The sequence below is a fragment of the Lithobates pipiens genome, unplaced genomic scaffold (assembly GCF_037356315.1).
Source record: "Lithobates pipiens isolate NorthernLeopardFrog02 unplaced genomic scaffold, aLitPip1_a1.2 Scaffold_8, whole genome shotgun sequence".
Lineage (NCBI taxonomy): Eukaryota > Metazoa > Chordata > Amphibia > Anura > Ranidae > Lithobates > Lithobates pipiens.
Genome location: NW_027507903.1, coordinates 175939897 through 175954714, shown reverse-complemented (window position 1 = coordinate 175954714; position 14818 = coordinate 175939897). Strand labels below are relative to the sequence as shown.

General features: G+C 43.0%; 1 protein-coding gene across 2 annotated transcripts in view; it reads right to left on the bottom strand.

Moving 5' to 3' along the window:
* The window catches only part of PRKAR2B (protein kinase cAMP-dependent type II regulatory subunit beta), a 185788-nt gene that overhangs the window by 96117 nt on the left and 74853 nt on the right, over positions 1-14818 (bottom strand). For both annotated transcript variants that reach the window (XM_077472423.1, XM_077472424.1), the window contains one exon: positions 1901-1936. In XM_077472423.1, the coding sequence (XP_077328549.1) occupies positions 1901-1936 (36 nt within the window). The remainder of the gene's footprint in view (positions 1-1900; positions 1937-14818) is intronic.

The window sequence follows — 14818 nt, the reverse complement described above, 5'->3', positions numbered from 1 at the left end:
GGGAGTATACAATGCAATCCTTCCTTAACGTGATTAAACTTCCAACAGTGAAATGTAGTGTTCCCAAATTTGCTGGGGTGCAATCTCAAGCATGAGGTGACCCCCCTTAGTTATATTCTTACCAGATGTGCCTGGTTACACGGGCTCTCAGATATTACTCCTCATCGGCTGGATCTCATCCGCTTCATAAGTGCCGGGTAATACAAGATCAGATGTGCCTGGTTACACGGGCTCTCGGTTATTACTCCTCATCGGCTGGATCTCATCTGCTTCATGAATGCCGGGTAATTCAAGATCAGTCAGATCTCCCTATACAGCTTCTTCAGCAATCCCTTAAAGAGACGCACCCCCCCTCTCCCGAGACTTTAATCATTTCAGCTGTTGGAAACAGCGCAAACTAGCGGAGTTGTTAGCAGCACATGAGTTCCGCTAGTTTGCGCTGTTTCCAACAGCTGAAATTATTAAAGTCTCGGGAGAGGGGGGGTGCGTCTCTTTAAGGGATTGCTGAAGAAGCTGTATAGGGAGATCTGACTGATCTTGAATTACCCGGCATTCATGAAGCAGATGAGATCCAGCCGATGAGGAGTAATAACCGAGAGCCCGTGTAACCAGGCACATCTGATCTTGTATTACCCGGCACTTATGAAGCGGATGAGATCCAGCCGATGAGGAGTAATATCTGAGAGCCCGTGTAACCAGGCACATCTGGTAAGAATATAACTAAGGGGGGTCACCTCATGCTTGAGATTGCACCCCAGCAAATTTGGGAACACTACATTTCACTGTTGGAAGTTTAATCACGTTAAGGAAGGATTGCATCGTATACTCCCTATGATCTGTACCAGGACACTTTGTTTCAGTTTTGCTTTTTATTTTTGTTTATGGACTGAAATAGATATTCTGTTTCAGTTCCTCTTTCCCTGAAACCATCTTGATTACTCAGTATAATCTGGATATATGGACAGTTATCATGGACAATATCTATTTTGTATGACTATATTTGGGAAGATATACATGTTTTCCGTAGAACAATAGTTTGCACTAGAACAAATAACATATAATTTCTTTTTTTCTATAGAGTATTATGCGCTGTTGTTTCTACGGGTGAATTGATTTATCCATTCATCTTGTAGATGTCTGTTTAACAATAATCAATCACTGCTCCACTTGTTACAGGGAGGTTAACTAAATTTGCGTGAGAGCCTATACCCTAACTTGGAGGGTGCTACATGGAATAGGGAGCCTATGGAAACAAGGAATAAAATAAGTAAATGTGCTTTTTACTGGTTCTATTGAAAATATGAACATTTAACCCTTGCAGTGCAGGGGAAGCCCCACTTCCAGGGTATTTTCTTCAGTTTAGCTTAAAAAGTATGTTACCAACATTTCATGTTCGTTATGTGTGCATGTTGTACCGTGTGCTTGTGTTCCTGCCAGTTCTACTGTTTTCCTATTTAAAACTGACTATGCAAGACATGGGAGCACATCCGCCCCAGCACAGCCTACCTGTTTTTCAATGGCCAAGACATGTGCTGACAAGCCCCCCTGCACAGGTCTTCACTGGAAAGATCAGTGCATTGCTGTTTTTTTCCCTCCACCTCTCCAAGCCCCTTATGAAACTGAGAACAGAGATTAAGTGATAACTTAAATTTTTTTTATATATTTACACATACATACACGTTTTGCCTTTCATTTCAATTTAAAACTGAACGGGTTGTTGTACAAGGTAAGGGTTCACATATACTTTAAAGTATTGCCAGCTCACCAAGAGCTTCTACTACTGGCAAATTACATACTGTACATGCAGGACTAAATAGCATTACTTTGTATAAAAATAATAAAAAATACCTAGTGACAAAAGAATACATACAATAGTATTTAAAATGTAATCAGACCTTACCAGATGCGCGTCTTGAGAATCTGCTTATTACTGGAGCTGAAAGATGTAAAAAAAGATGTGGTTAATAATTGTAATGAAAAGAGAAAATGACATATTACATAAATAAAAAGTATAAAAAACTTCCTAAGAAATTACTGTATGTGACTATTTAGTATAAATTCTGGGCTTCCTTATATACCCACATGTAATAATCCCGTTTCTTAAAGAGAGATTAATCATTGACAATGCCTTATTCACATGGACTCTTAGCAGCTCCTGTGTGCAGCCAAGTTCAGGTAAACGTTGATGGTTTCTGCATCGGTGTTCACCCGTGCAAGTGCATACGCTGCTTCTCCCCTATGGAAGTCAGCAGCATTTACCCGACCATGCCCATACACAGCCACTGCCTTGTATTACAGCTGTATGCGGCATGCGCAGCTCAGCACATAGAGGCTGCTAAGTGTGCATGTGCATTTGGCTCAACTTGCTGCAAATGGGTTACTTGTTATTGACTTATTCCTACAGGTTACTGCACTTTTACTTTTTTTTTTTTTACTAAGTAAAAATAAATAAAGCACTTTCATATGCCAAATACAACACATATTCTGCCTTGTGTCTTGTTTCAGTTACTTTCAGAAATGTAGAAATGAATGTAGAGTTTAATGGACTGCAAGGAAATCTGGTGCTTTAACATCCCACAGTGTTCATAGCATAGAGAAATCTAACATGCAAACTGTCAATTTGTAGCATATGGCTTGACATCAGATTCTTTACAAATGAAAATGGAAATGTACCCAGATGTCACTCATAAAAATCTTAACAGATTAGCTGGTCCCGGTGACAAAAGTATGTTCAGAAAAAATGTTCACAATACATTGCAGATGAAGATAAACAACTAAAATAAGGGGATATATATATATATATATATATATATATACACACACACTATATTACCAAAAGTATTGGAACACCTGCCTTTACACACACGAACTTTAATGGCATCCCAGTCTTAGTCCGTAGGGTTCAATACTGACTTGGCCCACTCTTTGCAGTTATAACAGCTTCACCTCTTCTGGGAAGGCTGCCCACAAGGTTTAGGAGTGTGTCTATGGGAATGTTTGACCATTCTTCCAGAAGAGCATTTGTGAGGTCAGGCACTGATGTGAATGAGAAGGCCTGGCTCACAGTCTCCACTCTAATTCATTCCAAAGGTGTTCTATCGGGTTGAGATCAGGACTCCATGCAGGCCAGTCAAGTTCCTCCACCCCAAACTCGCTCATCCATGTCTTTATGGACCTTGCTTTGTGCAATGGTCCAAATCATTTGGTGGAGGGGGGGTTATGGCGTGGGGTTGTTTTTCAGGCATTTTGGACAATTTCATGCTCCCAACTTTGTGGGAACAGTTTGGGGATGGCCCCTTCCTGTTCCAACATGACTGAGGACCAGTGCCCAAAGCAAGCTCCATAAAGACATGGATGAGCGAGTTTGGGGTGGAGGAACTTGACTGGCCTGCACAGAGCCCTGAGCTCAACCCTATAGAACACCTTTGGGATGAATTAGCCCCTGTACACGCGGTCGGACATTCCGACGGAAAATGTACGATCGGACCGTGTTGTTGGATAATCCGACCGTATGTGGGCTCCATCTGACTTTTTCCGTCGGAATGTCTGACCAACAAAGTTTGAGAGCTGGATATAAATTTTCCGACAACATGATCCGATCGCACTTTGTCCAACCATTTGTAGAGAATTCCGATCAGACAAAGTGCCACGCATGCTCAGTTCAAATTACGAGACCAAAGCTATTGGCTACTAGCCTGAACGTAGTCCCATCATAACAAATGAACGTCATCATGTTCCTAACGATTGGATTTTCTGACAACTTTGTCCGACCGTGTGTATGCAACACCAGTTTCGGACAAAATTCGTCTGAAAAAATCAGACGGATTTTGGGATCAGAATGTCCGACCGTGTGTACAAGGGCTAAGAGTGGAGACTGCAATCCAGGCCTTCTCGCTCCCCACATCAGTGCCTGACCTCACAAATGCACTTCTGGAAGAATGGTCAAACGAGAGAAAGAGACACTATGAGGTGTAATTATAAAAAAATGTAAGGAAGCAAAATTCACACAATAAACAGTGGATTACTGGTTGTCGTAAACCCACTCCAGCAGCGAGAAAGCCCTGCATGCAAACATGAAAAAGAGCCTAAAGTCTCACCTGCTGGCTCAAATGTAGAATATAAAATACTAATAAAAATTGGAGATTATATTGTGTTTGTGTGCACTAAAATGTATTTTAGTGTATTTTTTTACTGAAAATATATTGTAGATTTGATAGTGCAGATATTGTTCAACAATAACAATCGCAACTACTTTCTTTTTTTTCTACTGGGCCTCTGCTTTCAGAAAATATATAATATTTTCTAGCCAAAGATTTTAATGTGTGTGGAAAAAATGAAAAAGTTGCTTCAGAGGCGAATTGGTTAGGTAAGCACCACCGCTGCGCTAAAATCTGAAAGTTAACCTTGTTAACTGTAATCTGAATTTTGTATAATGCCATTTGCCTAGAATCCTGAGTGTACTTACTGTAGTCTGTACTGTTCAAATACCTCTCTCTCTCTCTCTCTCTCTCTCTCTGCTTCCTGAATTAAATATCATTTTTAAACTTCCAATTAAGGTTCAGTATGATTGGTGGTTATGATAACCTTCTTAGTAATGTTTCCACGTATGTGTAAGATCTGCTGGGTGCTGTGTGTACCATTATTATAAGCAGGCATCTTCTAGGACAGTGATGGCGAACCTTGGCACCCCAGCTGTTTTGGAACTACATTTCCCATGCTGCTCATGCACTCTGCAGTGTAGTTGAGCATCATGGGAAATGTAGTTGCAAAACATCTGGGGTGCCAAGGTTCGCCATCACTGCTCTAGGATCACCAGACTGCCAAGATAAGAATAGTGCAAAACAGCAATGTCTGTGTGCAAAACTGCTCCCCTTAAATATAAATGAATGCTAAAATAAATGGTCTCAGTAGTAAAGGGGAGTTGTATATTATATGCTTATTGATGCTTTCACTATGTACTCATAGGAAAGAGCATCTGTCCTCATTTATCCATTCTTTACAAATACAAATTTCAGAGGACCAGGAATTTGAATGTATTACTGTCTGTTAATTATCCCAGAAGATTTCAGTTAAACACAGCTGCCTGTGCTAATATTTTAATTAGATGAATAAGCATGGATGGACTATGATATCTGAATTTAAATATGTCTCATTGCTTGTGGTTCTCTCCTATATAGATATCAGTTATACACCAGAGGCTGCAGCAGCTGCTCACCAAAAGCATATAATGTCCAGAAGTGCATATCTAAGGAGACCTTGTAATGCTCATTCATTTTGAGGTAGAACTTTTATACAACATTTATTTTGAGGCATGTGTATAATTTATGTCAAATAAATACATTTACAACAATGGGTCCAAAGGAACGGTGAGAATTTGTGGCAGGGGGTTAAATCCTCTCTTTCGGGCCACTTTTTCATTTTTCACATACAGTAATATGCTACTCTTTGACTTTGAAAGTACTTAAAAGTCCTTTGTCACGTTGGAAATACAGAAGGCACATTTCCAGAGTGACAAAAGAGCATCACAATTATTTTGCTTTAAATCCTATGTGACTTTTCACAGTCCTGCATGCTGCATCTTTTCAAAAGCGCACCAAAGATGCACCTTCCATTTAAGTCAATGGCAATCACACCACAAATGCACCAACAACGCACACGGGGTGTATTTTTTGGTGCATTTTTGGGGTCACGTGGCACAAAGATTCTGTTGCTAAGAAGCAGGCACCCGCCGACATCCCTAACAACCAGGGAATATCTGATTGTTAAGGAGTTGGCACATGCCAGCTCCCTTAACAATCTGTGGATATATATACAAACAATGCCCCCACATCCCCCCCTCACACCCATGGTGGTCACCATTATCCAGCTCCTGTGAAGAAGTCGATTCAGAAGCCTCCTTCTCCTGCCCTCACATTATCAGAGCTGATGCTCCTGGCTGTCCCGTTCGGTCTTTACGGCTTCTCCCATGGTAGCATCAATCCTACACAAGGGGAGCTGGAGCATACTGACCACCAAGGAGGTACTGGGAGGAGGCATAAATGTAGTTATCACTGGTTGTTAAGGACGCCAGTAGGTGTCAGCTGCTTAACAACCAGTGAAAAGCTGGCATCTGCCAGGATCTTTAACAACCAATGAACAGCTGGTTGTTAAGGAGCCAGAACTCGATGGAGTCCTTAACAACCTGCTATTCACCTCAGATATTTTGCATTAAATTTTAACACAATGCATTTAAAACGCACTATACGTTTTTGTAAAACAAATAGCACATTTACAAGCCCTGCAGTGTGAAAGCAGCCTTATGCTGGCCATGCACTATAGGAAAAATTGGCCAAACCCATTTTTGAAAAACGAACATTCGGCTGTGAGCGCAAACTATAGTGCCATCATGTAATGACCGATAAATCATTCATTGGACATAAATCAATCTTTTTTTTGTTTGTTTTTTTACATATACCTAGTGCAGACAGTTTGGACGGGAAACACATTAACCTTTCAATTTATCGTTCGTTCGGCAGAAAATTTCCAAACTTGGTCCTTTGTTTTTCAAAAACGTCCCAACGATTATCAATTTTGTGCCCATCAACTGGCCAAAAACATACAAACTGCCGAAATGACCGAATTTCAGCTGATTTTTCGTATAGTGTATGGCCAGTATTACTTTCTCTGAGGGCTGCATGTCAGCACACACATCTGGTAGGCCCCGTACACCCTGCTAAAAATAGCGCCTGTATAGGGCCTGAAAAAAGTGGGTCCTTTCACTTCAGTGTGAAAGCCTGAGGGCTTTCACACTGGAGTGGTGCACTGGCAGGGCTTCACAAAAAGTCCTGCCAGCAGCTTCTTTGGAATGATGAAGGAGCGGTGAACTCACCGCTCCTCCACCGCTGCTCCCCCGCTACTTCCCATTGAAATCAATGGGGCAGCGCTGCAATACCAGCGGCCTTTTGTGGGCGGATTTAATACCTTTTCGCCCGCTAGCGGGCTGTTAAAACCTCCCCGCTAGAGGCCAAATAGCGCTGCAAAAACAACGGTAAAGCGGCGCTAAAAATAGCGCTGCTTTACCACTGACGCCCCCAGTGGCTCGGTGTGAAAGGGCTCTTAGTCCAGCCTGGCATTCTTTATCCTTCCTTTGTGAACCAGTAGACGATAAGCTTGGTACTTGCAAATTTTTATATGTTGCACAATATTTGCACAAAAGTTTATTAAATCTTTATTTTCAGTAAAATACACTAATATTAATTTTAGCACAGCATAATGTCTATTTTTGTAAGATATAATAGATGAGGAAAAACTATCATATATATTAAGCCTCAAAATTATGTGTACATGTAAGGCCGCGTACACACGGGCGGACTATCCGTCCAACTAAGTCCGTCAGACAATCCGACAGACAGTCCGTCCTACTTTTGAATGAACGGACTTGACCACACACGATGAACAGACAGTCCGCTGAAAGCTTGCGTGATGACGCGTACAGCATGTACGACGGGACTAGAAATACGACGTCCAATACACTGCAATGCAACCTTCGGCCGTGTAAATCCTTTCTGAGCATGCGCCATACTTAGTCCGTCGAACTAGCCTACTCACGAGTGGACTGTCCGCTGAAACCAAGTTTGGACGGACAATATTACGGAAATTCCGAAAGACTTAGTCCGCCAGACTGTCCGCTGAAGCCCACACACAAGCGGATTGTCCGCTGAAACACATTTCAGCGGACCAAGTCCGTCAGACAGTCCGCCCGTGTGTACGCGGCCTAAGACAGCATAAAGCTATGATGCCATTAAATGTACACAGATGATGCTTGAAAATCATGTGGAGCTTATGAACTCAAATTTAATCATAAATGGTGGCCCCAGAATTATTCCTCTCACTCTGACATGCTAATTCATTAATTAGTAATTGTGAACATTACTTGGTGGATATCATGTTTTTTTAAGAATATATTCACTTTATTATTCGTTTGGACACTGGATGGACTAATTTCACTGGACTTTATTTATTTACATATAATGTTTGGTTGATATTTGACTGATAATTTGGAGTATTGTTCATGGAGAATTTTTGATAGTTGTAATATGTCAGTATTTAATGACATCAACATATACAGATCTTTAGATTACGAAGGTGACACACTGCATTGAGGATTCTGATTGATTCTTTGTTTATATTTTTTTTTAGGGGAATTTATTTCTTACCCTTAAAAAAAAAAATGGATTTATTTATTTTGGTATATTCACATTTATTTCGATTTTTTTAACTTTTAATTGTGGCTGAGCGTGGAGGAGGATTCAAACATTTGTTTGCTAAAAAAGCCTAAAATTTTCCTTCAACTTAATTTTTGTGTGCATCATAAATATATAAGAAGGCAGACATTTAAGATACTATTTACAGTTTCCTGTATAAAACCCATGGTTACATTATAGTTGGTACATTACATTATAGTTGGTAAACCAACATTTTTTTTCAAACCAATCACCCTACTGTAATTTGCCAGGGATAACCATCTTACTCAGTAGGATGTTAATATAAGCTGGGTATATGCTAGTAACATTTTAAAAGAAAATTCTTAAAAAAATAATCAAATTTAATAATAAATGTAGTAATTATTAATAATTTAAATTTAATAATTTAAATTAATAATTTAATTTAACAAATGTAATAATCAAATAATTCAAATTTCATTTCAGTTGGCTTTAACCACTTGCCGACCGCCTCACGCCGATGTACGTCATCAGAATGGCACGGGCAGGCATAAGCACATATATGTACGTCCTTTGCCTCCCGCGGGTCGGGGGCCCGATCGGGCCCCCGCCCGGTGCCTGCGGCGGTCGGTTTTCGTTCGGGAGCGATCCCGGACGAGGGGACGGCCATTCATTCATGGCCACCCCCTCGCGATCGCTCCCGACGAATGGAAATCCCCGGTGACATCACTTCCTCTCCTGTAATGTAAACACAGGAGAGGAAGTGATGTATTCTCTCCTCCGTGTCGGTATTTTTCGTTCCGACACGGAGGAGAGCGGATCAGTGAGTTGCACCAACACATCCCACACACAGTAGAACATGCCAGGCACACTCACACCCCCCCTTTACCCCCCGATCACCCCCCCAATTACCCCTGCCCCCCAGTCACAGTGACACCAATGTCATTTTTTTTTTTTTTTTTTTTTTTTTTGCATTGGTGTCATTTGTGACTGTAATAACTGTTAGGGCAGTTAGGGTTAGCCCCCTTTAGTTCTAATGTACCCCCCTAACCCCCCCAATAAAGGTTTAACCCCGTGATCACCCCCCGTCGCCAGTGTCACTAAGGCTGGGTTCACATTGCAGCGGTTTATGAGAACGAATGTGATTCGCACCGCACTGCAGTGCAAATCACATCCGATCTCTGTGCGATTCGAGTTCAGCCATTCGCCGCACCCGCCGCACCCGCCACACCCGCCGCACCCGCCGCAAATTCGCACGGGACCCTTTTTTTGGCCCGCAGCAGAATCGGATCGCATGGGTGTTCACACCATGCGATCCGAGTTTGCAGATCGCACTGCGATATGCGAACTGATCTGGGGGTGTCAGTAACATTTCACTGACACTCCCAGCAGTTCGCATAGGGCAGTGTGAACTGCCGCCGGGAGGCATGCGATGCGGGAACCCGCCGCGGATTCGCGGCGTTTCCGCATCGCTCCAGTGTGAACCCAGCCTAATAAGCGATCATTTTTCTGATCGCCGTATTAGTGTCACAGGTGACGCTAGTTAGGCAGGTAGGTATTTAGGTTCGCCGCAGCTTTTTATAGCGCTAGGGACCCCCATATACTACCGCATAAAGCCCCCTGATTGCCCCCTAGTTAACCCTTTCACCAGTGATCACCATATAACTGTTACAGGTGACGCTGGTTGGTTAGTTATTTTTTTATAGTTTCAGGGCACCCGCCATTTATTACCTAATAAAGGTTTAACCCCCTGATCACCCGGCAGGTGTCATTTGTGACTAATAACTGTTAGGGCAGTTAGGGTTAGCCCCCTTTAGTTCTAAGGTACCCCCCTAACCCCCCCAATAAAGGTTTAACCCCGTGATCACCCCCCGTCGCCAGTGTCACTAAGGCTGGGTTCACATTGCAGCGGTTTATGAGAACGGATGTGATTCGCACCGCACTGCAGTGCAAATCACATCCGATCTCTGTGCGATTCGAGTTCAGCTATACAGATAGTATGGCTGAATTCGTGTCGCACCCGCCGCAAACTCGCACGGGACCCTTTTTTTGGTCCGCAGCAGAATCGGATCGCATGGGTGTTCACACCATGCGATCCAAGTTTGCAGATCGCACTGCGATATGCGAACTGATCTGGGGGTGTCATTAACATTTCACTGACACTCCCAGCAGTTCGCATAGGGCAGTGTGAACTGCCGCCGGGAGGCATGCGATGCGGGAACCCGCCGCGCATTCGTGGCGTTCCCGCATCGCTCCAGTGTGAACCCAGCCTAATAAGCGATCGTTTTTCTGATCGCTGTATTAGTGTCACAGGTGACGCTAGTTAGGCAGGTAGGTATTTAGGTTCGCCGCAGCTTTTTATAGCGCCAGGGACCCCCATATACTACCGCATAAAGCCCCCTGATTGCCCCCTAGTTAACCCTTTCACCAGTGATCACCATATAACTGTTACAGGTGACGCTGGTTGGTTAGTTATTTTTTTATAGTTTCAGGGCACCCGCCATTTATTACCTAGTCTCACTAGTGTACCCCTAAATTTAGGGGTGTCTACTTTCTAAAATGGGGTCATTTGGGGGGGGGGGGGTTTGTGCCATCTTGGCATTTTATGGCCTTCAAAACTGTAACGCCCTTAGAAAGCCTGAAGGCGGTGCTTGGTTTTTGGGGCCCCGTACGCGGCTAGGCTCCCAAAAAGTCCCACATATGTGGTATCCCCGTACTCAGGAGAAGCAGCAGAATTTATTTTGGGGTGTCATTTCACATATGCCCATGGCATGCGTGAGCAATATATCATTTAGTGACAACTTTGTGAAAAAAAAAAAAGTTTGTAATTTTCCCGCAACTTGTGGCAAAATATAAAATATTCCATGGACTCAACATGCCTCTCAGCAAATAGCTTGGGGTGTCTACTTTCTAAAATGGGGTCATTTGTGGGGGTTTTGTGCCATCTTGGCATTTTATGGCCTTCAAAACTGTAATAGGTAGTGAGAAGTGAACTCAAAAAATTACGCCCTTAGAAAGCCTGAAGGCGGTGCTTGGTTTTCGGGGCCCCGTACGCGGCTAGGCTCCCAAAAAGTCCCACATATGTGGTATCCCCGTACTCAGGAGAAGCAGCAGAATTTATTTTGGGGTGTCATTTCACATATGCCCATGGCATGCATGAGCAATATATCATTTAGTGACAACTTTGTGAAAAAAAAAAAAAAAAAAAAAAGTTTGTAATTTTCCCGCAACTTGTGGCAAAATATAAAATATTCCATGGACTCAACATGCCTCTCAGCAAATAGCTTGGGGTGTCTACTTTCTAAAATGGGGTCATTTGTGGGGGTTTTGTGCCATCTTGGCATTTTATGGCCTTCAAAACTGTAATAGGTAGTGAGGCGTGAAATCAAAAATTGACGCCCTTAGAAAGCCTGAAGGCGGTGCTTGGTTTTCAGGGCCCTGTACGCGGCTAGGCTCCCAAAAAGTCCCACATATGTGGTATCCCCGTACTCAGGAGAAGCAGCAGAATTTATTTTGGGGTGTCATTTCACATACGCCCATAGCATGTGTGAGCAATATATCATTTAGTGACAACTTTGTGTAAAAAAAAAAAAAAAATTTTTTTTTTGTCATTATTCAATCGCTTGAGGCAAAAAAATAAAATATTCAATGGGCTCAACATGCCTCTTATCAATTTCCTTAGGGGGTCTACTTTCCAAAATGGGGTCATTTGGGGGGGTTTTGTACTGCCCTGTCATTTTAGCACCTCAAGAAATGAGATAGGCAGTCGTAAACTAAAAGCTGCGTAAATTCCAGAAAACGTACCTTAGTTTGTAGATGTGACAACTTTTGCGCAAACCAATAAATATACAATTATTGACTTTTTTTTTACCAAAGACATGTGGCTGAATACATTTTGTCCTAAATGTATGACTAAAATTGAGTTTATTGGATTTTTCTAATAACAAAAAGTAGAAAATATCATTTTTTTTCAAAATTTGCGGTCTTTTTACGTTTATATCGCAAAAAATAAAAATCGCAGAGGCAATCAAATACCATCAAAAGAAAGCTCTATTTGTGGGAAGAAAAGGACGCAAATTTTGTTTGGGTACAACATTGCATGACCGCGCAATTACCAGTTAAAGCAGCGCAGTGCCAAAGTGTAAAAAGACCTCTGGTCATTTACCAGCAAAATGGTCCGGTCTGAAAGTGGTTAAAAGGCTAAGTTCAGCATTTAGAACATGTTACATATTATACCCATATTTAGGGTGTAGCATGTAACATGTTCTAGTCTGCCCCCCTCCCCTCAGTGTGAAAGTGGGGGTTCTCCCTGCACCCAATGTCACAATTTGATAAGGGCACCATTGTGCCCATACAGCCACATCATTCATTCACAGAGATCTGTGAATGAATAAACTACAAGACCCATCTACCACTGCACCAGACTTATCATTTAAATGAACTGTGAGTGCACTGATCAGCACACCTGTATTTATTCACACTGTCTACAGCTCCGAAAATGACAACCAGCACAGAGGTATGGGCACAGAGTAGGCAGTGTGTGCAGGAGCCTGACATTGCACACACAATCAGCAGATCGTGGGGGTAATAACTTGTAGGCTCCTATTTTAAAAAAAAATTATAAATGCTAATTTTTACCTGCAAAAATATGTACATTTATAATTTTTTAATTAAAGGTGAACTTAGTCTTTAAAGTGGGAGTCCGCCGTTTTTTTTTTTTTTTTTAAAGCCAGCAGCTACAAATACTGCAGCTGCTGACTTTTAAAATAATGAAACTTACCCGCCCAGCGCGCCCGCGATGTCGGCACCCGAAGCCGATCTCTCGATCGTCTCTCGGGTGCTGCCGCCGCCATCTTAGGTATGGAATCAGGAAGTGGAGCCTTGCGGCTTCATTTCCCGGTTCCCTACTGCGCATGCGCGAGTCGCACTGCGCAATAAGGATGGTCGCCGCTGTCTCTGGGATCCGTGTGTTTCCCAGCAGGCAGCGGGGGACCTTCGGAAAGGGGCGTAGATTCTGCGGAAAGGGGCGTAGCTTCTGCAGAATCTACGCCGGAAGTGGATGCAGATACCTGTACTGTATAGGTACCTGCACCCCCCTCCCCCCTGAAAGGTGCCAATTGTGGTGCCGGAGGGGGGGAGGGTTCCAATGAGCGGAAGCTCTACTTTAGGGTGGACCTCCGCTTTAACATTCAACTTTCAAATGAATTGACTCTACCAAACAAAAACGGTATACACTATTAAAAACTCATACATTCGAGGAAAAAAAATCCATCCTGCTCCTTCAGTTTTTTCCGTCGAAAACGAACATTGATTTGACCCTACTAATGATTACAAAAACGAATGAACGTTATTACAGCAGAAAATGCTGAACACATAGTTACACAGTTAGTCTGGTTGAAAAAAAAAAAAAGACACAAGTACATCTAGTTCAACCAATAAAAGAGACTTACTGTTTGGTGCAGCTGAAATCTCTTGAGATCACTCTGATCCGCACCTGGACATACCCCCTATGTGTTGATTAACCTTCTGCCAACCACTCACAGTAAATATACTGCGAGCAGTTGACAGGTGCAGGCACAGCAACCTACATGTACATTGCTGGCTTGCTTTGGCGCGTGTGTGCACCCCCTGCTGACCCATGCTGTGTTTAGACACCGCACAAACATGCTGTGTTTAGACACCGCACAAGTTTGGCAGTAGATTTCAGCCAATGATTTTGGCTGAAACCTACTGTTTGGCTGTGTCCATTCTCTCACCCCGAGCCTTGCAAAAACCAGAGAGATAATCACCTGTGTTGCAAGCCCTCCTGCAGATACGTGTCAGTGAAAACTAAATGGGCCGTTGCGTGAGGTGCAGCAAGTATGCCGTGGGATTGTCAGCTAGGCCAACATTGGTCAGATGTTTGAGTACAGGCCACCTCTTGCCAGAATGGTTTAATTTTAGGCAGTCCCAAAAGATGTGCAACATAGTACCTGTCTCAGCATTGCATCTCTAGAATGTGTCAGGTACTTGTGGGAAAATACAGTGTAAGGTCGTAGGTACCCTATATCATCTCATCAGCATCTTATAGCTGGTTTCTTGCACCTTAGTGGCTATGGAGGATTTCTGTGTAAAATGAAGGATTTTTTCCTTTTGCGAGTAGGAAAATTGTATATCAAGGTCAGACTCCCAGCGTGAGAGGAATGTAGGAGAGAAGTCAGGCGCCGACCGAGTAAAGGCAGCGTAAATGATAGAGAGGCCATGACGAATTGGTTCCCCCTTATGACACAGACATTCCAGCTTGGTGAGCTGCCAAGAGATACCTGGAGTGTGAGAGCATTGACGGAGAAAATGTCGAAACTGGAGACCACTCCAGAAGTCTAAGGGAGGGTCGGCTGCGCAGACAAGTGTGGCTGGGGAAAGTTTGCCATCTGCCCCCAAGAAATCAAAAAAAGATGAGCACGGCTGCCAGACATCAACCAAAGAAATTGGGGGTTCCAGAGACCAGGCTCAAACTCCGGATTGCCCAGGATAGGGATCATAGGGGAGGGCAGAGGAGAGATCGAGGTCCTATGGAATGCTGCCCTAGATATTTGCAGGGTGCTTCCCAACATGGGGTGGTCACTGAGTGATCTTGG